The sequence below is a fragment of the Carassius auratus genome, unplaced genomic scaffold (assembly GCF_003368295.1).
Source record: "Carassius auratus strain Wakin unplaced genomic scaffold, ASM336829v1 scaf_tig00016376, whole genome shotgun sequence".
Lineage (NCBI taxonomy): Eukaryota > Metazoa > Chordata > Actinopteri > Cypriniformes > Cyprinidae > Carassius > Carassius auratus.
The window spans coordinates 123,654-151,262 of NW_020524671.1; the positions used below are offsets into that span (position 1 = coordinate 123,654).

Here is a 27,609-nt window from a genome sequence, read left to right on the forward strand (position 1 = left end):
TTTCTCTGATAATACAGTAATAATACTGTGAAAACAACAGAAATCGTTTACAGTGTAGATTTATTGGTCAACTCAGTGAAAAGTGAGATTAGTTTAATTTGTATTTTGTTGTTTTTGCACAGATTCTAAAAGCTGATCCTAAATGTGTAAATGTGTATTTCAGATTTAATGTGAGGAAGTTAATATTTTCAAAGTCTTCTTTTTAGGCAGAACAGGTCTTGATTTAGACGTTGGATTGATACGTAAAGATGAGATCAGTGTGTGTGTATGTGTGTGTGTGTGGTTGTGTGCGCTGAAGTGTGTTTAAACAGTGATTAGCAGCTGAATGTTCCTGAATTGTCACTCAGAGAGAGGTGAAGCAGAGCTCAGCATTAACCCTTTATCTGTCGCTCTGACCTCTGACCTCTGCTCTCTTTCCTCCGTCCTCTGTGGAATCTCAAGATTGTCCGGTCAGTTCATTCATCCAGCAGTCAAGCTGCAGAGCTAAAAACACTAAATGAACACTAAACACTTCATTATGCACACCATTACTGACTACACAATACAACTGCATACTTCACTTTACAAAATAAATTATTGCAGCACACATTAGTAAAAATACACTAATAAAAGAATACAAAATACTGCAGTAAACTAAATTTGTTGCACACTTGCCATACACACACTAATGTAAACCTCTAAACTCATAAGGGCTAAAAACATCATTTTAAATATTGTCATTTATAATAGTAAAAAAAAATTAATAATAATAGTGTGTATATATATATATATATATATATATATATATATATATATATATATATATATATATATACAGTATAAATATATATACATAGTAGATCTATACACAAATGTTGTTGTTTTTTCTTTTAAAATACAAGAATAGTATTTTATTCTGACTTATAAAAAATTGGAATTTTTTTATGACTCTGTACTGTATGTTTCCATTTTTCTTCCAATAGAGGGAGTAATTAATGTATATATTTATTTGTAGATCAGCATATTTATTTTAACGTTCCAGTATTTATTTTATTTAAACATTTACATTTTTACAATTATTCAAACTGATTTACACAGGTTTAAAAATCAGGTTTCACTGAACTTGCATTTAGTTTAGTTTTAAGATGCTGATCTTTTGATCTTAAATCTGCTCCTTTGGGAACAATGATTTTTCTTTGGGCTCATCCGCTGCACCTGTCCTCACACACACACACACACACACAAAGACAGTGATTTATTGGAGGTCGACTGCTGTGTTTGTAAACACACTGTGGGCCACGTAACCTCAGACAGCCAGACTTCTTATCTACGACACACACACACACACACACACAGAAACCAGCAGAGAGATGGCAGAGAAACACATGAATCTGTGTCCTGATGATAATGAAGTGCAGACGGTCGGAAGTAAGCATTCGCTACAGATAAACTTAAACACCTGTTAAACACATGCACAGAAACACACCGACTGTCAAACAACATCATGAAGATCTGCCCTGAAAAGAGAGAGAAGCCAAAGGCTAGACAAAATTATTTTAAAAATGGAATTTGGACACACCAAAACATTACAACTTGCTAAAAAACAGTGCTTCTCAACTGGTTTTACTTCAGGACACAGATTTCATACTTCATTTTACAAACATCAAACAGTTAAAACAAACATTGAAAGAGGGACTTTAAGAAAAGCTCTTCTGACCAATAAGAAACCATCTAGCAACCACCCAGATCACCCTAGCAACCACAGAGTTCAGTTCAAGGATGGTCCACTGACCCGGGGTCGAGGAGACAGTTTCAGGTCACATGCAAACACTGCAAACTTAAACATTTGGTTCTCTCTGATGTTTTGAATGTGATGTTTTGCAAATCCTACTGAATTTGGTTGATACCAAAAAAAGTAAGAACAAAAACAGGTAATGCTTTCTAGCCGGCTTATACAGAGCTTGGAGAAATTGTATGACTTGATAATGTCATACAATGATGATACTGTATGTATATGTATGTATATCTATCTATCTATCTATCTATCTATCTATCTATCTATCTATCTATCTATCTATCTATCTATCTATCTATCTATCTATCTATCTATATATAATGCCATAAGTTTGCATTATTTTATTTTTATGTTTTCCATCATTTGTTTTTTTTAGTTTTTTGTATATATTATTTTATAATAAATGATAGAAAATTATTATATTCATATAGTAATGTAAACTAAATATAATCTTATATGTATATATACGTAATATAGTAATGTTTTGCACTATATTCCATAATTGTAATTTTTTTTATCTTGTTTTAATAAATTGCAAACACGCATTTAAAATGATATATTAATTAGAAAATAAGTAAAATCAAAAAGAAAAAAATATATATCTTGTGGATCGCTATCTACCTACAGTAGATATGTGTTTATAATTAATAAATGAAATAATTGTAATATTATAATAATGTAAAATAAGTAATTTTTGTGCTCTCTTTTGTTTTGTGCTCTTCATTGTATCTGCTCAAAGGTCAGACAGTTGGATGGATATTGTTTTATAAATAATAAATAATATATATATATATATATAAGATTTATAATATAACAATGTAATATATATATATATATATATATATATATATATATATTACATTATTACATCATATTATTTAAATTACAAATAATATGATAATTTATAATGTGCACACAAACGTTTTTTATATATATACATATCACTGAATGTCTGGTCATCATTCTGTTGCATTTTAAATGCTTATCTCCCTCAACTATCTCTTTTTAAATTCTGAGCACTAATAATGAATTAACAATGGGAAAACGTTGACATGCAATCGTTCTGGTCTGATGGGACGACTGGAAAGATGATGTTACAGGAATGTATCACACTTCTGCTGAAAACTGATTTCTTTTTGTTCATTGTTGCCATGGAAAAATCAAATCCATGTGCATACACACTCGCTCATAAAACACATCCCAGAATGCAGCAGGGAAATGATGTACAATGGATAGGATGTGGTGAGGATGTGCAGAGAAACTTTAGGGAGTGGGAGAGAAATGCCACCCAATAACTAACATAATCAACAGCCACCGCTAAATTTACCTCATGGTTAAGTGACCTCATGGCCTTCATCCTGTCCCGTCTCGCGGCTCTTTTACCCCGACAGGAAAGAGCCATCCAGCACACACAAACTTCAGGTGACCTTCGGCGCCCTACGTTCCCTCTCGGTAGACGTCGCGCTCATCCAGTCCTCTTGAGCACATGATCTCAGGGACAGGAGTGTGTGTGTGTGTGTGTGTGAGTGAGTGATTAGTTTTACATCCTGAGGGCCATCAGACAGGATTTCACAACCCCGTAACTCTTAAGAGACTCTCTTTCTTGTGATATCTCTGCTCTGTTGCCTCTATTCAAAATGATCCATATGAAAGTCCATGCAGATATTGAATGTCAGGCTGATATTAAAAAGCTCACTCATAGTTACGTGATTTTGACCCTGCAGGTTTAAAAGAACAAGATGGATGTGACAATGTGTAGAAAGCAACTCCATAAAGCAGCAACAGGAATCTACAGAGGGCAGACAGAAAAATCAAGCAACTTTGATCCATTATTATTAATATTTCAATCGGTGGTAAACATTAAAAAACTGATCGTTCCGGTCGAGAACTTTGCTAAGCTGAAGTCGCAGGTCAGAGTTCACTAAACTTGAACTTTGTAATGCAACAGAAGACAAAAGTGCTTGTGTTTCTAGTCTCCTGTCTTCACATATTTTTATAAATTATAAAATGTTATATTCTATTTATTATTTATTATAAAATATACATATTTTGCATAATCTTTGAAGTTATGGAGACATAACACTTCAAAACAGTACAACATAATAACATAAGTAGATAAATCACTTCACAGTTACAGAAGAGTCACTATATGCCTTTAATGGAGGAGATTTTATGATGACTGACATTAGTTAAATATTTTCTCAGACACACATGATTAGCTAATGAAGCACATGGATCGGGTTCAGAGGCAGCGAGAGAGTGTGTATCTGTGGGAATATGTCTGTTTTAAGGTCTTTGCCATCTGGGTCTACATGCTGAGAGCAGGAACAAAAGGCCAAGAGAAGGAAGTTATGACCCAAAATAAGAAGTGAAAAGAAAAACAGCAGGAGGGAGAGAAAGAGAAATAAATAAATAACAGGTGGAGCTGAGACGAGACGCTACGACATACACCTGACAACACAGAGTCACAGAACAACACCAGCACACACTCCTGTAAGTCCAGATCTGTGTCTGTGCTACTGTTAACACCGAGTAAATCAACCCTCTCCCACACAAACACAAGCACACTGGACGGGAACAGAGGTCATTCTCCGCAGACCAAGCATGTGGGGTGGATGTGATTGTGTACAGCGGCCCCAAAAATGATTTGGATGCTTAAAAGAAAAGTTCACCCAAAATTAAAAATGTTCTGAAATGTACTCAACTTTATGCTATCCAAGATGAGTTTGTTTCTTTAACAGATTTGGAGAAATTGAGCATTATATTACATGCTCATCAGTGGATCCACTGCAGTGAATGGGTGCCGTCAGAATGAGAGACTAAACAGCTGATAAAAACATCACAATAATCCACAAGTAATCTACATCACTCCAGTCCATCAGTCTATCAACTATTGTATTGAAAAGCTTTGCGTTTTTAAGAAAAAATAAAATAAAAATCCATCAAGACATTTTTAACAAACTGTCGGTTGTGGCTAAAATACGAGTCCATCATTTTGGTTTCTCCAGTGAAAAAGACATCTTGTCTGAATCAGGAGTGAAATATGCACAGATCAAACACAGTTTACAAGTGAAAACATCCAAAACTGTTCTGGTGGATTTTGATGCGAGAGGACCTCAAAAGGATGGACTCTTTCACTAGACTCATAATTTGACCAGATGTGAGCGTTTAAAGTCTTAACGATGCGTTTGTTTCTTACAAACGCAGCTTTTCACAAGACGTTAACTGATGGACTGGAGTGCTGTGGATTACTTTATTGTGATGTTTTTATCAGATGTGTGGTCTCTCATTCTGACGGCACCCATTCACTGCAGAAGATCCATTGGTGAGCAAGCCATGCTACATCTCTCCCAATCTGTTCTGATGAAGAAACTCATCTTGGATGTCCTGAGGTTGAGTGAAGTTTCATCACTCTGAGGCCACGGGATGTTTATGCATCTAAACAGATTACAGTCTCTTTGTGCAATCTCACATTGATGATAAAATAATAAAACATCCAATGTGATTTGCTTTCTCCATGATGTCACCACCATTCTGTGTGTTTGACTGTGGCGTACCACAGCCATTTGCTTTTTTTGTAACATTAGTAGCTCTTGTTTTGCCATCCTGCAGTGAAATACTATCCTCTGCACGCTGTCTGCTTAATACTTCTTCAAATAAACTGCTTCAGCTTCTTCTTTCTCATGCTTTACCAGTGACATGTTTAGTACTGCTGATATACTATTGCAGTTTTTTTCATATCTATTTTAGTTGTGTTTCTGTCATTTCTCATTTCTTTATTAATTTTTGTTAGTTTTACTATATTAGTTAGTGTTAAGTTAAACTAAACTAAAATGAGAACGAGAGCTGAAATAAAATATTTGCTTTAATTTTTTTCATGTTTAATGATAATAAACCCGATGCTAACTGCAACGAATTCCCTCTTTTTAAAGTGACATTTAAACATGCAAAATATTTTGAAGAATGGTGGCAATCAAACAGCTGATGGTAGCCATTGACTTTAATAGCACTTTTTTTCCATACTATGGAAGTCAATGGCTACTGGTAACTGTTTGGTTAGTGGTTACCAACATTCTTCAAAATATCTTCTTTTGTATTTAACAGAAGAAAGAAAGTCATACAGGTTTGGAAAGAACAAGAGTGTGAGTAAACAATGACAGTTTTCATTTTTGGGTGAACTATCTCTCTAAACAGGAGATGATGTGCAATAGAAAGTTGAGCATATCTGTGCTGGGTGTGATTCAGGATTCAGTATTGTTGGCCATGCTGGAGGGCAGCAACGCTGACATCACTTCCTGTCTTTGTTCCTTGCATTATTTTCAGGCTGTGGAGTGTAGTTCCCCAGAGACTTGATTGTAAAGGCCCTGAACAGCTCATTTGGAAGTTTAAACTTGATCATCATTTTTCATTCTTGTCCACCTCATTTAAAGCATACAGTTGTCATGTAAAGATGAAATATGGTGTTCGAGCATGTGTTTAGGTCAACATGACATGAATTTTTCAGCATTCATAGTCTGTGTGAGAGAGATGGATCTTTCTCAGTAGGAAACGTCTGTCAGCACTGAAGTGATTTGAGGGTTACTGCACATTTTCCACCCAACAATAATATCACTGTGTGTGTGTGTTTGTGTGTGTGTGTGAGAGAGAGAGAGAGAGAGAGAGAACATAATTCTTTCTGTTGAACAAACCAACAAACCTTCAGCACAACATTTCTTTTTTTGTTGTTGTTGCATGTTAACATGCATTTAACATTACATCTGGTTATACATCTAAATTTCAATTTGAACAAACAAAAAAAAAACTCCTTAAAAAATAAAGTAAAACATGACACAAACTGGACTTTAGAAGTGCTTCTCACTATATGAAATGTACAGTACGTGTCAGCCAAAAAAAATATTCTGCTTAAAATTTTTCTAAGTTTGTGTGACAATTTACAGCTTGGGTTTATCAAACGTAAAACTAAATAATGTTTTAATGTAAATATTTAATGTAAATATTTTAATGTATTATCAAAAGTGTCACACTTTACATTAAGTTCCTATTACTTACCGTTAGTTACTGCCTTACCTACATTTTGCAATACATTTGTTACAGAATTAATATTTGGTAACATTAATACTGTTCATTGTTAGTTCAAGTCCATTAAATATTATGATCAAATACAACTTTGGATTTTAATAGTGCATTAAACATTGAAAAATTAACAATAACTAAGATTAATAAATGCTTAATAAGGATTTTTAATTGTTTGTTCATGTTAACTTATGTTAACAAATAACACCTTATTGTAAAGTGTTACTAAATAGTTAAATACTAAATAATTTAATAATTCATTCACACAAAAACAATGAATCACCAGAAGAATCATTTAGAAATGTAAAATAGGCTAATAAGTAAAGTACATGCCAGTGTTATTTCAGTATCACTGAATCATAATTTAAATGAATTTTTATTGTACATTTTGTTTTCATTATAGTTTTAGTTTAAACATTTTGAGTGTTTTGTCTTTTTTAGTTTTATTTTCTAAGTAAGTCTACAGTCATGCCCAAAAAATAAGGAAACCCTTGGTAAATATGATCAAAGCTGTGAAAATTAATCTGCATTGTTAATCCTTTTGATCTTTTATAAATAAATAAAAATAGATATATTTTCACAGCCTTTGATCATATTTACCAAGGGTGTCCATATTTTTGGGCACTGAAACACTGAAAGCATGTTGAGACCATCAATACTAACGTCACAAAAACACTCACACTTATCTTCTACTAAAGTCACACATCCAGGGCGCCAGGTCCAGTAAAAACGTGTCAGAACTGACACTATCTGTGACTTTAGGAGTCAGGTGAAGCAGATATTTGCATTTGAATTCTAATGAACCTCTGATTGGTTCCTTATGGAACTCATAACAGTGCAGACAGCCAATCATCTGTGAGATTTAGCATTGAGATGAAACGCATGATCTCTGATTCACTGTGTCAGCAACTGAGCTGCAATGACACACATGAATGAAAACTGAGCAGCCAAACTCCAAACACATGTCTGGAATGAAAAACTAACTCTTAAATATCAAAGAGCACTACCACTGAAAAGTGTGGAGTCAGTAAGAATTGTATTTATTTTTTTGGTGGGGGGGGGGGGTCTCCTATGCTCAGCAAGGCTGCATCGATTTAATAAAAATGTTTATTCCTGTAATGCAAAGCTGAATTTTCAGCATCATTACTCCAGTCTTCAGAGTCACATGATCTTCAGAAATCATTCTAATGATTTGCTCAAGAAACATTTCTGGTTATTACACTGTACACATGTACGATTCAGCAATCCAGTAAAACCTGGATTACAAATTATATTTGCATTCTGCTTCTGCATTCATCACACTTGAAATATAAGGTTAAGTGCAGCTATATGCGTATATATGCGTATGAAAATTTCCATAGTGTGCTTAGTATGCAGTGTGCTGTTATATTTAACAGTAGTTATAATTACACTATTTTAATACTCTAGGCAGTATTTAGTAGGCAATATGTAGTATAAACTATACTACATAAATAAGTGAAAGAAGCAATGGGAGGGTTTAAAAACACTTGTCAAAGCTGGGAACATGAACATACTATCCTCTAAGTGTGTGTGTGTTATTGAAGGGATTCAGTGTCTAAACAATGTAAAGTCCAGTAGTCAGTGTGAGCTCAGGAACAGCACACACATTCTTCTGCCTTTCACTCGCTTTTCTTCTCTCCAACTCTTATTTTCTAATGTTTTCTCCCAGAGGAACATTACTCATAATCCACTCTTAGATAATTAATTTCTCAGTTATTATTCATTAAAGTATCAACTTTGTCTTAGAGATTTCTCCCAAAAAAATTTGGTATAAATAAGAGAAAAATGTTGACAACGTACAACACGGTAAGACTACAGTGCATCAAAGTTATAGAGAGAGCAAATATCACATACTTGATCAGAATTATTTCAGTTCAGTGACTTCAGATTCTGTATGTCTCACCAGCTTCCCTTTACAGTAAACAGTACAGTTAGTAATGCTAAGGTCATGGGAATGTACAAACTTATGAAATGTATACCTTGAAAGCAACGTAAGTTGATTTGTATAAAAGGGTCTGCAAAATTATTTATTAATGCTATTAATAAATATGAATGCAAATTGCATTCTGTCATGCTGAGTGACCAACAGCTGCTGATTTTGAGCAAAGTTCTCCTCTTCTCTCTGAAATTCAAAGCTGACACATTGTAGACAGAGAGAGAGAGAGAGAGAGAGAGAGAGAGAGTGTGTGTGTGTGTGTGTGTGTGTGTGTGTGTGTGTGTGTGTGTTGTTCCACTGCTTCCCTCAGCACTGAGGAATCTGGTTGCTATAATGAATCCTCATTTTGCCATATTTCCACAAACACACTCACACATGTAAAACCGTATGCGCACACACACACACACACACACACACACACACGTCTTTTCCAATATGTGAACGTGTATCACCAGTTCCTGTTTGTTTCTGTTTGACAGGATTTTGCAAAACTGCTGAAAGTTGGAGGATTTATACAGTCAGATAATAAGTATTCACCAACTGAGATCTACATGAAATATTAATGCAGCTCAAGATCATTTACTGATAGATATACTGCTGTTCAAAAGTTTGGGGTTAGAAAGAAGTCTCCTATACTCACCCAAGGCTGCATTGATTTGATCAAACAATACAGTAAAACCTGAATTTTAAATATCTGTTTTCTATTTGAATATATGTAAAAGTGTAATTTATATCTGTGATGAAATCCGGAATTTCCAGCATCATTACTGTCTTCAGAAATCTTTGTAATATGCTGGTTTGTTGCTAAAAATATTTCTTCTTAATAATGTTCTCGTTGAGGTTTCTTTGATGAACAGAAAGTTTTTTGAAATAAATATTAGCCTAGATAGATAGATAAATGTGATCCACTGATTAATCATTCAAATTAATGGCAGAAGACAATAGAGTGGCGTTCTCTGAAGAAAAAAAACGTTGTTTTTATAATTAACAGTAAATGAAGATGTTAAATGAGCAGTACGTGTGGCATGATCACACTGAACAGTGAAGCCACGAGAGACCATCTTGCCTTCTCTCGTTCAGCTCTCTCTCTCTCTGAATCCCCATCCGCTGCTCTCACACTGACGCAGGCCTCTTTCCTTCAAGCTCTTACTCTCATTGTCCACTGTGACCCAAAGCACAATCTTCCTCTTCCACACACTTCCTGCTTCCTGATTCACAGGAAACACTGTGCAGAGTCTTTTCCTCCACTTATCTGGACTATTAGATTCAGAATCAGGCTCTTTCATTCTCTTACACACATTTACTCCACAAGAATAATGTGGATCAAACTGCTTTTTCAAACACACATCACAAAGCGATTAAACCTGGAAGCATTACAATGAGAGTGTGTTAGAAGTGGAAGCATGAATGCTACGCAGATCTCTTTTTAATCTGATGGTTCAAATCACCAAATCATAACCCCCACCCACAGCCATTAACCAGCCTTAAAGTGATAGTTCACCCAAAAAGGACATGCTGTCATCATTTACTCACCCCCGTGTCCTTCCAGACTGGTACGACTGACTTTTGGAATGATGTGGTTTAGCTCCAAAGAAAGACAAAATAGAATCATAAAATAGTGCAAACGTACATGATTTTAAAGCAACACTCAACATAAACAAATAAATAATAAAAACAAAAAAATAAAAATGTAGACCTAAATTTAAGATTTATGCATTTAAATTGCATTAAAAAAATTAGATGCAGTTTTAACATACAATACAGTTGATGTCATGAATATTTGTCAGTCGTACATAAATGAAACATGTACGATTTTTGTACAAGTACAAACTAAATGTGTCGTAAATACATAAGGCTAGCTGGATTTGAACCATGTTCATAAATGTTCACTGAATACATTTAATTTCTCAGTGAACAGATTTATGCTGATTCTAAATGAATTTTATTAAATGCATTTTGAAAATATGATTATTTAAATAAAATGAAATAGATCAATTAGTCAAATAAACTATGCCATGATTTTGAGTACAGAAGCAGTATACGTGTTTTATGTAAAATTGTGTAATTTAAATGCATGGAAATTTAATATGGAATTAAAATTCACGAATCTACATTTAGGTGCAAATATTTTTTGGAATACAAGATTTTTTTTGTGATAAATATTTTTGGAAAGTCTTATATAATTACGTAATTAAATAAAGACTTAAATAATGACTAAAATACTCTCTCTCTCTCTCTATCTCTCTCTCACACACACACACACACACATATATATACACACACACACATATACATATATATATTAGTTAAATATTTTTAGTTTTTTATAACAGTGTAAAGGTCTTTACTGTCACTTTCGTTCACTCATATTCGGGTAAATATTGTAAATATTGTAGTTAAATCACAGGGCCGTACTCGCGCTGTTTCTCCAGATCATCAGTGTGTTTGTGGTCCGGTAGAGACGTGATTACCCGTAGAGGGACTTGAGGATCACGAGGGGGGTGTTTGTGCAGGCCAGAGGGGTTTATCAGCTCCAAACACTTGCAGGATTTCCGCTTTGGGATTGTCCGTCCAATTCCTGAGTTCCACAGGAAGCGCGGAATAAAAAGCAGGAGAAAAACGCCCAAAAGCATCTCATTCCTCGCCAGTCGGATCACGGGAGCATCGAGGAATTGACCGTACAGTGCTCTTTATCAGAGAAAAGAAGAGTTTATAAGAAATGTTTGCGATAGAGAAGCGCGTCAGAGCGCGCGACAGGTGGATCGAATGGCCTCGAGCTCAGCGCGACATCACGTGATCTTTATGAACAGGGTGAGTGTGTCAACTTGTGTTTAAATTATATTGGCATGGGGATTTTCTTTGATTACACTTTCGGTACGCCATTGAACAGTAGCTCATATATCCTACAATCCCATATGAGTGATCATTTTAAGTTTCATAACTAGTCTTTTTTAGAAACACTTAAAAAATACATTAAAATAATGAAATAAATTTCGTTAAATTAAAAAAAGACATAACTTATGGAAGTTAATTGTATATAGGCTATTAATTAAAAATAAATAAATGTAGACAAATGGTTTATCAAATTTTATGTTAGTTTTTAGTGTGATTTTTTGGTGAGGCCCTAAATGTTTTATAATATATAAAATACAGTTGTTTACACACACACACACACAAATATATAAACTTGTTTAATCTTAGAGACGTGCATAAGCATTTTAGGCATTCGTATTTGTCTACAAACCTAATTTCAAGCATTTAACTATTCATAAATCCAGTCTCGTGTTTCTTAATGTTTGACTTGTGTAGGCCATATAAGTAGGCTTTGGTATTTCTTTATTGATGTGCCATCTTTTAAACTACTGTATATTGGCCAGAAAGGGTTAAAGCTTCATTGCTTTTCTCCTTTTTCTGTTTTCTTTCACTTTCCTCTTTATTTCTCGGTGTGTGACCCGGTAAACTGAGCTGCTGCGGGTGAATTCCAGCAGCGCTGACGTCACGCGGCGCAAGGGTCTCCCGTGAGCTCTTGTGTGAGTGTTTCTCCCGGGACGTCCCGGTGAAGGAGTGGCAGTAGTGGTGTGGTTACCCCCCTGCACGCTTTGACAGTTGTGAGAGAACTGAGTGTGCAAAAAAAAAAAAAAACTCCTAAACACGGAGAGCCGAGCCACGGGAGGCGCGCGCAGGAACTGCAAGTCTCGTGCCAGTGCGCGTTTGGGCATATGCGTGTTTTTGGACTATTTATAAGATTATTCAAGCCCCGTCCTCTGAGTTTGGTGGGAAACTTTGTTTTTAGGACGCGCCGGGGGACCAGTCTTTTTCTTTCCCCTTTTACATCCACGCACGAGCTGTTAGTCTCGTGGACAGGAGTGATTCAGTGAGTAACACATATTTTTATATTTTAAATCGTTTATGTAAATTCATGCATGCATCATGCACTTCATTATTATTTATTTGCGCATGCTTTTGATTAGTACAGATCATTATGTGTGTGTTACTATAATTATAATTAGATTAGTCTGAACTGGATCAACACTTGAATCTGTGAATGGTCGCATATAATGTTGAAGAGAAACAGCGCCACCCGATGGTCATTTACAGTTAAAGCAGACAGACTGCATATTGTACTTACAAACCGTGATCAGAATCATATACCACTTTAACTATTTGAATTATGCAGCATGCATACTATGCATAGTTTGAGTAAAATACTTGCATAACTAAAATGGACACTGCAGAATACTATTTTCCATTATCTTCCGTTTCCAGTGTGATGAATTGCTTTTTGAAAAAAATTAACAAAATACTATTACAAATGGACATTGCACGATATATTGCATTTGTTTCAAATGTAACTTTTTAAGAAATAGTATGCAGTGTAGTATTCCATTCTAAATATAAGCAACACACTAACCGCTTGCCCTCCATTAGCAGTGGTGGACGAAGTACACAAATCAAGTACTTGAGTAAAAGTACAGATACATATGGTAAAATATTACTCCAGTAAAAGTAAAAGTACTCCTTTTTCAATCTTACTCAAGTGAAAGTACAAAAGTACTCAATTTGTTATGTACTTAAGTAAAAAAGTACTGCAAGATAAATGTTTGCAATTTTACATAGGCTACTTAATTTAATTTTATATTAGCACATTTTTTTTATAATCCTACTGCTCAAAATACCTGGGATTATTTTCCAAAATAACCACTATATGGAGTCAAGATATATTTTTGTTGTTGATATGGACTACGCTGATGAGAGTAATGTTCACTGTGAAGCTTACACTGTGATGTACCTGAGAGAGTTGACCATCTGTTTTTCACCAATAAGAACAAAGTAATTTAAAGTTTGTTTTACAGAACATCAAAGTTACAGTACAGACCAAAAGTTTGGACACACCTTCTCATTGAAAGAGTTTTCTTTATTTTCATGACTATGAAGATTGTAGAGTCACACTGAAGGCATCAAGGGCTATTTGACCAAGAAGGAGAGTGATGATGACCTGGCCTCCACAGTCACCGGACCTGAACCCAATCCAGATGGTTTAGGGGTGAGCTGGACCACAGACAGAAGGAAAAAGGGCCAACAAGAGCTAAGCATCTCTCGGGGAACTCCTTCAAGACTGTTGGAAGACCATTTCAGGTGACTACCTCTTGAAGCTCATCAAGAGAAAGCCAAGAGTGTGCAAAGCAGTAATCAAAGCTAAAGGTGGCTACTTTGAAGAACCTAGAATATGACATATTTTCAGTTGTTTCACACTTTTTTGTTATACATGTATATAATTCCATATATAATTCCACATGTGTTAATTCATAGTTTTGATGCCTTCAGTGTGAATCTACAATTTTAATAGTCATGAAAATAAAGAAAACTCTTTGAATGAGAAGGTGTGTCCAAACTTTTGGTCTGTACTGTATATATGACATGATAATAAGGCCTGAAGTTAGGAAGAACATTTTACAGAAAAAAAAAATAAAATAAAATTCATAATGATTTTTTCCTTCTCAAATCTTGTCTGTGGTGTAAAAACACCCCAGGCCAAACGGGGTGCATCTCTTCCCACTTTGATAATTACTGTAGTTACCATGTTCTGAACATCACATCCTTTCTTTTCTAACCAGATGTAATCTATTTATTTATATATATATATATATATATATATATATATATATATATATATATATATAAGCTTGTTGCACCAACAAGCTTGTTAGCTAGACAGTTAGCGTCAGCTAACAATATTTACTTATTTTCAGTACGATGACCATTCATGTCTGTCTACTCGTCTAGTTAATCCAAACAATATACATATGTATAACGTTACTGTCGATAAACAATATAAAAACAGACGTCACAAAGGACATTTTAATAAAACTGTAAACATTACGGCAGCGGTGAATTTGAACATGCATGAGTTATTGTATTTAATCTGTGTTGTTTTAAGGTTTTTGTTGTTGTTTTACCTAAAATTGATGTGTCTGCATCGTCTGCACTCGAGCATTTGAGTGGGCTTAAACAGATCACTCTTTACAACGGATTTAGTTCCCAAACAACTGACAGTTTTGACCTAAATATGATTTTCAGTTACAATAATTAATCCAAAATTTCGACATAACTTACTTTTAGCAACGTCAGACGCACGCGCGCTCACAAGATCTCACGGTTCTTACTTCTGGAGACGCGCACTAAACGGTTCATTTGAATCAGTGAGTGGTCGACTCCAGAACAGCTGCAATCGGATCATTCTAATTCGTAAACGAATCGTTTGGTGCGATTCGCGATCCGATTTAAAGGTTTATTTTGAAAAGACTCAGTTCATTCATGATGAATCAGACACCGCTTCTGAGTGTCGGAGCACGTGATATATTATAGGGAGTAACGATATGTTTTATGAAATGTAGTGAAGTAAAAAGTACGATTTTATGCTTTGGAATGTAGTGAAGTAAAAGTAAAAGTTGCTCAAAATAAAACTACTCCAGTAAAGTACAGATACTTGAAAAATGTACTTAAGTACAGTAACGAAGTAAATCTACTCCGTTACTGTCCACCACTGTCCATTAGTCATAACTGTTTCTGTGTCTAAGCAGTGCAGTTATTTGTGTTTGTATGCAGTGATTTGGATCTAAACACCGATGTGTGTTGACATACAGTTTTTCCATTTATTTTGAGACTTTTTTTGTGGTTTGGCATTTTGTTTAAATGTACACTTTCTAATTATATTCACACACATACAGAATTATACAGACTGCTATTTTTTTGTTTATTTGCCATTGCAAATATCTAAAAATCTTAAATTAAGATGCATTTACTTGAAAAGGAAAATAAAATATCCAAACTGGTGAATATATGTTTAAAAACGTAAATATATGTATAAGATAAATATATGTTTAAAATAACTAAAATGTCTGCAACTTACAGCATTTGTTCCTGTTTTAAGCATAAACTCACTTAATTTTGATAAACTGTTCAGAAAACAAGACGAGTCATTTTCCACTGTATTTTTTTGCACTGTTCACATGTAGCTGTGTGATTGTGATTTAATGATGTCGATGGAAATGCTGGAAGTTTGCACCATTATATATTTTCTTAATTCTTCTTTAAAGGAAGAGTTCACCCAAAATGGAAAAAAAAAATTTAATTTTTTTTTTAATTAATTATATATATATATTATTATTATTATTACAAACATGCAGCTTTTCACTGCTCTAGGCATCAACTGATTGACTGGAGTGGTGTGGATTACTTGTGGATTATTGTGATTTAGTTTTTATCATCTTTTTGGACTCTTATTCTGACGGCACCCATTCACTACCGAGGATCCATTGCTGAGCAAGCGATGCAATGCTAAATTTCTCCAAATCTGGTTAAAAAACAAGCTTATCTACATCTCTGATGACCTGAGGATACTTTTTCAGTAATTTTTTTGGGGTCAACTACTCCTTTAACTTTTTAATAGCTAATTATCATCCCTCAGCTTGCTTGAGAGACTCATTTACTGTAAATCAGTTGGTGTTGCACAACCGCGGGAATGTAAACAGGAGTTGTTTTCAACGATGCACATTGTGCAACGCACATCGCTGGCTCAAACAGTCAGAGTCAGAGATCTGGCAGCATTTACATACGACACGTGGTGTGTGTTTACATCTGACGGCGATCTGAGAATTGTGGGAGACAATTGGGAGAGCTGTACAGATATACAGTGTCTGTAACTGAACCAGCCTGTAGGTACGGACCTGTAGAAACCATTAGACGTCTGGCAGGAGATCAGTATGAAAGCCCTAAACCACTGTCTCATTATGGTGTTGGATGCTCTGTGGTGGGCCGGCCAGCTCAAACTGCAGACATATGAAAACACTATCTGACACACAAACCTTAGGCTTGATGTCAAACCTCTCCAGTGCTGCGGAAAGTGTTATCTTAACAAATCTGCTAGTACACAATCAGGCGCACATACAGAAACGAGGATTCACACTCATCAACAAGACTCATTCTGTGATGCTAGTGTGTTGCTAAGCTAAGAACACAATTCTCAAAACAAAAATTCATTCAAAAAACTTGGTTCAATTTTAATTTGTTTTGTCTAAAAATTTTGTAAACTTTTAATACTATTAAGAACACTTTTTCACACGGGTATGTTGTGGTATTTGAGATTCTTGCAGTGCATTCTGGGATTGTATTTGATTCTGCCTTAGCATTTAGTCAAAATGTAGTATCTTCGAATTTTAAAAGAAAACTTTACATCGAGAGCAGTCATGTCTTACAAAGCTGTCTATAAATCTCTAATTGGGTTTTGTTAGTCACATTTGGAAAGTTTTCTAAATTCTACAAATAAACTCACTAAGTTTTGCTCGCTAACATACACTTTACCTGAAGTAAATCTAAAAAGGAAGTGCAGTTACTCAAGCACACACACAAACACACACATACACAGGTGTGGTAGATATAATGGCTGCGGCTTTAGGGTTGTTGTCAAAAGCTCCCAGGGTAACACAGAGATCTGCTCTAAACCTGAACTCATTAAAGTAGAAATAACCTAATGATTACTTTAAGCTGTTCAAGATGAGAGAACACACGTGTGTGTACATGGTCAGAGAAATGAATTTTAATATAGTTGGCTTTGCCAAGTCTCATTTATCGTCTGAAATAGAGATTTGTACATGCATGTGTGTGTTTGAGTAATCAAAGCCATGTTTTTAATAACATGTTTTTATTAAAATAATATTTAATACCTGTATAACCTGAAATCTTCACATTACAGATGGAAACACAGAAATATGTCTTCATTACACCCAAATGAAACCACACTAATTTTAGCTGCATTATGAGTTATAATCTGAGTGATCTTAGTTTGAAATCATCTGTATCGTTATTAATGTAAGTCTGTGCAAACATATACATAAATACACACATTTCTCAGAACCATGCTCATCTCAGTCCACTGTGATTTGCAACGAATGCACTTCTTAATGATGATTAACTGTCTCAAATCTTCCGCCTTTAAAAGTGCACTCACTCTCTCATGTTGAAACATGAAACGGGTCATAACTGTGTGCTTTTTGAGAATGGTTATAAATGCATGTTTTAATTCTTCATGTCTGGCTGAAGAACAGTTGTGTGTCGTATGTATGATGGGATCCAGCTGTTACAGCATAAATAACATTTCCTAAATACTAGTTTAGTGCTCAGATCTGAGGTGAGGACAATACTGTGCTCTGATGTGCTCATTTTCAACTTAAAGGAGTCAGAACATATGCATTTTATTATTATCATAAATCATTGTTAGTATTATATATTATTTTAAATGTGTATTTTTTCTGTTATATATAATAATAATAATATATATATTACTTTGAAATTAATGTTATGATTGTGATTATCTATCTATCTATTTATCTATCTCAGGTAGCTGACAGAGTTGGTTGTACCTGAGGTGGACACACACCTGAGCGAGTGACAGAGGGAGAGAGAGAGAGAGAGAGAGAGAGAGAGAGAGAGAGAGAGATGTACACAGCGGTGCTGCTCTCCTCTTCTCTGTTTCTCCTGCATGTGACCTGCACGCCTCAGATTCACGGTCACCGCGGGTAAATACACACACAGTTTGTCTGCAGTGTCAGGGAATGTCACTTCTCATTCTCTAAGGTCTCAGGGGTCAGGGGTGAATATAAGGTTAAAGGTCAACGCATATAATAGCAGGTAATTACATCAGACTCTCATGTCCAATTAGAACTTATGGACAGCAATATTTTGATACAAAAAGAACCATGCAGTTGTCTTTCCCCACATTGTATGTAACACACACACAGAAATATTAATACTTTTATTCAGCAAGGACACATTAAATTGATCAAAACTGTCAGTAAAGACACTTATAATGTTACAAATGATTTCTACATCAAAAAATGCTGTTCCTTTGAACTTCCTATTCATCAAATGATCATAAAAAAATCTGTTTCCACATGAATATTAATCAGTATAACTGTTTTCAATATAGATAATAATAATAAATGTTTGTTGAGCAGCAAATCAGTATATCTGAATGATATCTGAAGGATCATGTGACTCTGAAGACTGGAGGAATGATGCTGAAAATTCAGCTTTGCATCACAGGAATAAATTACATTTTAGAATATATTCAAATTAAAGGCTGTTATTTTTAATTGTAACAATATTTACAAAATATTGCTGTTTTTGTTATATTTTGATCAAATAAATGCGGCCTTGGTGAGCATAAAAGTCTGCTTTCAAAAGCAAAAAATCTATATTATAGTGACTATAGTGAATTAAAGTGTAAACCGTAGGTGTAGGAGTATGTTGAGTATAATTGTGTGTGTGTGTGTGTGTATCAGGAGGAGAGTGTGTGTTGGAGATGCTCGGAGTCGTGGTGTGTCTCACAGCACAGAGTCGTTTCTTCAGCCCGTACACAAACCCTACATCACCATGTGCCAAAACCACCGCATGTGTAGCACGTACAAGTAAGAACACAAAGACAAGTGAACATACACATTATACTGCAGAACGTATCAGCGTTTCACCGGACTGTATGTTTTCCAGGACAATCTACAGGGTTTCTTACAGGCAGGTGAGCAGAGCAGCTCCCAGTTCACACATTTACCCAGAATGCTGTCCGGGATGGCGACGCATGCATTCACACAACTGTAACCGAGGTAAACGGATGTCATACTGCTTCACGTGAGCTCTGAATGTGGATCTATGCCTGCATGTGTATGTGTGTGTATTTACATCTCTCTCTCTCTCTCTCTCTAGCCGTGTGTGAGCAGTCTTGTGTAAATGGAGGCTGGTGTGTAAGGCCTAATCACTGCGCGTGTCCGAGAGGATGGACGGGACGATACTGCCAAACAGGTACTCAAAAACACACTCTCATGTTCATTTAATGATGTGCTATCTTCAGATATATATATATATATATATATATATATATATATATATGGATGGATGGATGGATAGACACTATTTTTTGTTTTTGGAAAAATAAGTAAATAATAATACAAATAATAATAATTTATTTATTATATTATTATTAAAACAGGACTTTTTATTTTATATATATGTAATTTAAATTATATAACATTTTAATACATTCATAAATAATTTCACAAGTCTACAAATATGTTAATATAATTATATAATTAGAAAAAGCTGTGAAAATGTGGTTTGGAGGAGTCATGAAAAGTTTAATTGTGTACCAATGTAAATGTGCTTTATGGGAAAAAGATTTTATGATAACATTATTTAAAGGCTTTCAAAAGACGTCTCTCTCTCTCTCTCTCTCTCAGATGTGGATGAGTGTGAGGAGGGTCAGCGCTGCTCACAGAAGTGTGTGAATACGGTGGGGAGTTATCGGTGTGTGTGTCAGGACGGATTCAGTCTGGCTGAAGATGAAGTAACATGTTCAAGACTTCCTGCTCCGTCCCCGCGGCCCGGCGACGAACGCTCATCCAGAAGCCATGCTGGTAAGACATGCATACATTATCACCAGCCGCAGACACACCTGTACTGACGCAGAGACACACTACAATTGTTTGTGACAATATCAGGACATAAATTACATATTTTTAAGTATGCAATCATTGGGACACATTATATGCACATTAAACACATTGTAATAATACCACAGATCCCTGTTTGTGTAGATCTGAATGCATTAGTCCGTAATTCATCAGAAGTTTAAAAACGGCTGTAGCAGTATTGACCCCATATTTCTGACCACGTTTCTGCAGCTGAAAGTGTGGGAAGACGACGGTCTCAGATTCCCGCTTTTTCCACTGCATAAGGCATTGTGGGCAATATTAACCCAAAACGCATGCACAGATGCATACTTCACAAATCCACTGGAAATCCCGGCACTTTTTACATACTGCTTTCAAACGAATAGAGACTAAACCTGCATACAACTTCTGATGAATAGTACATAAAAAAAGTGTTGGTCTCAAAAACACACAAGTAAAAACGGTATTAAGTGGTAATACAGTACAGTGTCAGAAACGTTTGATTGTGGGTAAGTGCGGGGTTTTCTACCACGGTATATGAGTGTGTTTCCCCTCTAGCGCCTCCTGCAGGTGGAGCCCTGACCAGCCTCACGGTTCATTATTACTTTTGGTACGCGCTATGCCACTCTCAACTCGTACCGTGAGTAATAGTGCACTGTGACTGGTGACCTCAGCGACAACATACAGACCAACCATCTGTCTGAAAGACCACCTCAAAACCACCATCTCAGACCACCTGAACATCCAGCAGCTCATACTTGATTTTCTTAGAAATAGCAGCCCAGGCTGCAATGAGCATAATATCTCTCCACAGATTGTATTATATTTATTGAACAGATTTTGACAATATACGCCCCCCCCCCCCCATATTTTTACCTGTCCTTTTTTTATATACACATCGGTAACATTTTATTTCTATGTTTTATTTTCATAATTTTTTTTAAATAAAAAAATTAATTTTATTATATAAAACAAATATTTAATTATTTAATAAATTATAATATTATAAATAAAAAATTAAATAAAGAAATAATGGAAAAATTAAATAAGACAACTACACTTTTGCTTGAAAATTATATATTTTATTTATTATTAATATTTAATATTATTTATTATTTTAATATTATTTAAAGTCATTAATATTTAGAATTAATTTTAATTAAATTTTTCAGATTCATTTGAACTTTAGTTTAATTTGTAATCATTTTGTTATGTGATTTTGTCATTATTATTATTATTATTTTTAAATATTACTTTTTAGGCTTAATTTTTTCTTTACGTTTTAGTTTTAGTTAGTCTATATGACAACTAAACCTATTTTCTCTCCCTCGCTTTCTCTCTCTATCTTTTAAATATTTCTATGTAGGTTTCATCTATTTTAAGTGTTAGTGTTAGTTTAAGTTCAGTTTTAGTTTTCATTTATTTCCATTTTAGAGCATTAACTTAAAAATATTTCAATTAGTTGCCAAGACGAGATGTCAGAGTTGAGTTGTTTTTCACGTAATATTTATATCTTAATTCAGCTTTATTTCAATTAATCATTTTTTATTATTATAAGCTTTATATGAAATGTATTTTTAATTAGAACAACCGTGTGCAGAGCAAAATGTAACTGATGTCAGCCTAGTGACGTTTCTTTGAGCTGAGAAGCATCTAAAGTCCCTGTGAGAACCTTCTCTCTGCTTTGCTGAAACTAGCTTGTGTCTATAAGGCTGTTGGCAGGGTCTCGCTCCTCTCCTCTCCTCTCTCTGTCTTTGTTTCTTAATTTTTTCTCTCTCTCTAGAGTATTTCACTTCTGTCTGCAATTTTAAAATAACAGCAGGATCCGACTTTCCTCTGGGCCGAGATAGTCACGTTTCATAGCAACAGGCTAAAATAATCGCCACTGATTTAGATCGTTGGCCGGACCCCAAACACACATTCCTGAAGTTTGCACATTTCCAAATCTCAGCAGTAATGTCTGAGTCCAAGCTAGTAGTAAGGTCATGGAAATGTGAACCTAGGTTAGTTGAAAACATCTAAGTGACCCTGTGCACTAGTTTCTCTGTTCCCACACTAGTGTTGTTGAGTTTGACCTAGAGTCACACACTCACACATCAGCATCTGTGTGTGGGACGTCCGCTGGGACTCAAGGTGCGAGATCAGATTACTCTAACCTGTCATCAGCCTCACTGACCAGCTAGAGCAGTGCACATTCACCATCAGAACTAGTCTACACCGAATACTTTATCTGCTACAGTTACTGTTGCAGCAGTTAAAAAAAGAATCAAAGTTTAATTAAAATTAATGTAAAAAAATATATATATTTATTATTTTATTTTGTTTTATTGATGACAGTGATAGCTAATACCAAATTACTTTCAACAAACCTCAAGGTGAAGGCTGTTTAGGCTATTGTCCTCATTTTTTGGATGACACCTGTAGCTAATAGCAGAATACTTTCAACAAAATCAAGGTGCAAGCTAATTTTATTCAGTTTACACCAATAAAATTTCTGTTTTATAGTATATCATTTATAGTTTTCAGTCCACTGTTGGACAGAACTTGCTGATTTTGCACATTTAACTGAAATAAGACAGTATTTTAAATGGAAAAAAAAAGATTTTCTCTCTTCAGGTAAATTGTTTAAATCTAAAGGAACAGAGAACGATGGAGAGAGAGAGAGAGAGAGAGAGAGAGAGAGAGATCATGAGATCATTAGATTAGTCTGATGCTCTGTTGAGTTTATGGGGCTTGAATCCCCTGAAACCTTGAGTTTATAACTTCATTAGTGTCATCAGATAAAAGGACAGGAAGTTGAATGTTTAGTTGTATGATGATGGTGATTTTGCATGCAGAGGCCACCGCCAGACACGATTTGTAGCTGTTGTTTCTGTTTTGGTTTTGGCTCGATCCAAAGCTCACATTCCAGATCTATCCAACTCAGACTGCTGGGGGTCACTGCGTACCCTCACACAAATCACACACACACACACACACACACACACACACACACAGTGGCTCTCACTGGCTCCCACGTGTCTTCATAACACTACACATCTGGGACAGATTGCCTGAGTTTCAGTGCGTTTCTGTTGAAACAGCCGAATCAAACGCTGTTCAAGTATGTGTGTGTGTGTGTGTGTGACCCATTGACTAGTTTTTAGACCGTTAGATCTCAAAACATTCTGAGTAATTGCCAAGGGGTGGGACTTACTGGACTGAGCTCTGATATGATTGGGTCTCAATCACATCCATTTACAAAACATCCAATAACAGTTAACGGTTATTTTTACTAAAACGTGTGATGAAATATGACCTGATTTCATGTAGAGTGGGGTGCAAAAGTCTGAGAATTTATTTGTTTTTTTAACCTGGAAATATACAAAGTTAATATTTTTAAGCAAAGAAACATGCCATTACATGAGGAAATGTTCCAGATATTGTGCTCTTTGTAGGTTACAATAAGCAAATTATGTTGTTTTAGACAATTCACACTGAAGAATACGATTTTGATCATCAGGTTTGTATATATCACATTGAGTGCTGCTATTTTTAAAGCAATAATATATAAAAATAAATAATTTATGAAAATAGAGTTGTGCGCTGCATTACAGGTTTTAATTAAGGCTGAATGTCAGTGTGTATGGAAGCATATGGGTAGCAATATTCAATTTGGGATTTAATATGCAAAATGACAATGCAATATGTAAAATGGCAATGCATTTTTGTATTTACATATACATTTTGACATGGCGGGAGGGGGCAGAGACGTGATCGGCTCAGAATGCATTTTCAATGTGTAAATTGAATTTTGCTACATTCATTGCCGGACACTGAATGAAAATGCAATCGTAAGTGTCTTGAATGTGAGTGTTAATGCATTTAAGAAAAATAGCATTAAAATTATCATTTTGCCACAGTTTTTGCTTGAACATGTTAGACATATCTAATCATTTCTGTAATACATTTTAATTTTAATTTTGCAACTTATAAAGCATTAAAATTAGTTTTCAATTTACATATTAAAACTGGAGTATGAAATGGCAAATGAAAATTATGTAATTATTTTTCATTTTCATTTTGCACCAAACGTTGCACAAATGTATTGGAAAATGTAAATGTAAATACAGAAATGCATTGTCATTTTACATAGTGCATTGACATTTTGCATATTACATTCCAAATTGAATATTGCTACCCATATGCTTCCGTAAGTGTGTGTGTGTGGTCCGTCTCTAATTTCTGTGTGTATTTCTTCTGTTCTTAAAGGTGAAGGTTTGGGATTGGTGGCAAACGTTACTGAAGAAGTTCAGATCCTTAAAACCAGAGTGGAACTCCTCGAGCAGGTCAGACACACACACACACACACACACACACACACGCATGCATGCACGCACGCACGCACGCACACACACCCTCGGGACACTTCAAACGACAGGAATCTGTCGTGCATTTGCCAAAACAACTCTCTAATAGTTTAATGAAAAACAGTAGTCAAGCTCACACATCACAGGCTCTGAAACATTAATTGAAGGTTTAGTAATATTGTTGTTTTTTCCTTTTATTAGTGCGATTTTAATAGGTCTATAGAGGTTTTATTCCCTATTTTTATTTATTCACTTTAGTTAAATTGAATTTGAGTTAAGTACTTCCAAGTTGTTGTTGTTATTAAACTAAAACCCATTAAAAAGCGATTTCAAATAAATATATATTTTTAATAGTTTATCATAACCCTGGCAGTATGTAAGGATAAAACAGTAATGTGCATAATACATTGCATGTTCTTGTTCAGAATTTTTTTTTTTATGGTTTATTTTAGTTCATTTAAAAACCCAGCAGTGCACTTGTATGTTCTCCACCAATGCACAATGCATCTTTTAGATTTTCATTAAGATTAATCGATGTAGAAGTATTGTTCATTGTTAGTTTATGTTACAGTTAGAACTACTGTGTTAAACTTCATTTTCTATTCCTTATTATATGACATTTATAAAATCATAATTTCAGTGATTTATTTCTCTCTCTCTGTAGAAACTAGAGATGGTTCTTGCTCCCTTCACCACGCTCTTCCCCTTGGATGGTGTGGGAGACACTAACAGCTTCCTGTCTGATAGGAACAACTTCCTGTCGCATTCTCTGCAGCAACTAGACCGAATCGAGTCGCTCAGTGAGCAGGTCGGGTTCCTGGAGGAGCGTATCGGAGCTTGTAAGCATATATTTATGTGTATGAAACTTATCTGTACAATCGTTTCAACTGATAAAGTAACAGAAACATCTTTATTAGGTGCCTGCCAGGAAAACTAGACGATCAAAGATGGGCTGCATCCTCAAGTGAAACCAATATCTGTGAAGTCTTAATAAAGACTCCTGTTTGGCCAAAATTGAGTTTTCTGGCCCATGAGCTGGAGCTTTGATTGTTTCGTTATGTTTCTCAATGTATTTCTTTCATTTAATTATTTGTGTAAATGCAGCTGTAGTCTTAAGTTTGAGTCAGGAGAAATGTAAATTTATGTATTTATAAGTCCATGTTCTTCTCCTGAGTATTGCTATTGGGAAAACAATGCAAAATTGTATCTTTTAAAAAAAACACTCATGTTGTTAAATGTTTTTAAATAAAAAATTTTAAACTTTTAAGGTTTCTGGAGTTTGTGGATTCAGAATATTATGATGTATACAAAATTGAATATCTGTGGTTTATATGATCTGTAGTTTGGAGAAAACCCTGTTTTTACTATGGAGGTACAATAGTTTCAAAATTAATGCATTTAGAAAACATGCAAACAGCAATTCAAAAACTCATAACTTAATTCACCTAACTTTTAGGTTATGAATTTGTGTATTACGGTTTGCAAATATATAAACTTGTTAGGGTTAGGGAATTTGAATTGAGCATTTGTGAATCCATTTTGTAACCAGATTAAGCCAAATGTGCAAATGTTCAAACAAATTTACATTCACAAAATATTTTGTGCATTTCAAAAGTACATTTTGTAAGTATAAATAAGGTTATGAATTTCAGGAATTTACTGTTGGCAAAAACAAAATGTTTTATCTGTGAAATTGAATAAGCCAAGTATGAAAATGCACAACAAATTTACATTCACACAATATGTCTGTGCATTTGCAAATCATATTTTAGATCAAGATTAAATTAAGTAGAAGTATGTGAGTTGCCTTTTGGAATGATATGTACTTTTTTGTGAATGTGAATTAACTTTCACATGTGTCAACAAAATTTGTTTAATACTTGAATTCTGATACTATTTTAGCTCCATATTGTGTATTGGAACATCTTCAAATGCATAATATTCATCTATGTGCGTGCATGTGGTGTATATATATATATATATATATATATATATATATATATATATATTGTCTGTAGTTTAGGCCAAGTAAATGTGTGTGTGTGTGTGTGTGTGTGTGTGTGAAAAATAAATCAAAATAAACAGAAATAAATTGATAGACAGATGACAAAGGTCTAGAACAAACTCTACCAATTCTATTGGAAAAACAGACGATTTATTGACACTTTGTCCTAGATGTTCTTACCACAGGTCGCACCCAGATTATACCACAAACAACATTTTTATGTATAATCATCGTCTTATTTGACTTTACAGATTTTACAATGGGCTATTTGTGTGTCAGGTCACCTTACAAACACATTCAGCGCACACAATGGACACACACTCACTCACTCATACACACACGTACACAAGGCTGCCTGTGAAATGTCTGACAGGTTCGTCTAACAGGTCTTATAATCAAAATGTTTACAAGCTTCACCTGTTGTACATCCTTAATAGCTTTGGTGAAAAATCACAACACACCGTTTCATGAACGCAGCACGGTTTTCAGTCGGCAGAGCAAAACTGACATCGAAAACAGTGCTTAAAGAATCTGTGACCTAATACACAACATAAAAGGGGGGTTCAAAATTGCATTGGTGTTTAAATTTTTACTAAATAATAACAACAACTGGGTCTAATTTGGATATTTAGCAAAAACAAAACTTAACATTTCATTCAAAGTAAACCGTCTTTCATTATAATAGGACACGCACAATTCAATCCTCTTAAATAATATTGTACATATTAAATTAAAGATGTTATACATTCTTAACAAACAATAAGAACCGCAACACCAAGTATTAAATATAAAATTCAACAATGTCTTTGAAAGTAATTACAAATATTAATCTTAATTTACTGCCATAAGGTGTCAATACAGTCTGGTTTATTAAATATGCGTTAAATAATTTATCATTTTGAGTTTAAATTGTTAATATAATTTTCAAATATTTAAATATATCTATTTTA

The 27,609-nt window shown here is 34.6% G+C and overlaps 1 protein-coding gene across 1 annotated transcript; it reads left to right on the top strand.

The window, feature by feature from the left end:
• Nucleotides 1–11,418: 11,418 nt before the first annotated feature.
• On the top strand, nt 11,419–25,921 carry LOC113075116 (epidermal growth factor-like protein 7). The gene is made up of 9 exons (XM_026247855.1): nt 11,419–11,615; nt 18,201–18,379; nt 19,145–19,270; nt 19,350–19,462; nt 19,563–19,658; nt 20,093–20,269; nt 24,557–24,633; nt 25,319–25,493; nt 25,572–25,921. The coding sequence occupies exons 2-9, from the start codon at nt 18,300–18,302 to the stop codon at nt 25,589–25,591; spliced, it is 864 nt and encodes a 287-aa protein (XP_026103640.1). The 5' UTR covers nt 11,419–11,615; nt 18,201–18,299; the 3' UTR covers nt 25,592–25,921.
• The last annotated feature ends 1,688 nt before the right edge of the window (nt 25,922–27,609 follow it).

Excerpts from the sequence above, each read along its gene's own strand:
- LOC113075116 (XM_026247855.1), top strand. The coding sequence starts at position 18,300 with ATGTACACAGCGGTGCTGCTCTCCTCTTCTCTGTTTCTCCTGCATGTG. Across the intron at positions 20,270-24,556 it reads CTCATCCAGAAGCCATGCTG|GTGAAGGTTTGGGATTGGTG; the intron begins GTAAGACATGCA and ends CTGTTCTTAAAG. Across the intron at positions 24,634-25,318 it reads GAGTGGAACTCCTCGAGCAG|AAACTAGAGATGGTTCTTGC; the intron begins GTCAGACACACA and ends CTCTCTCTGTAG.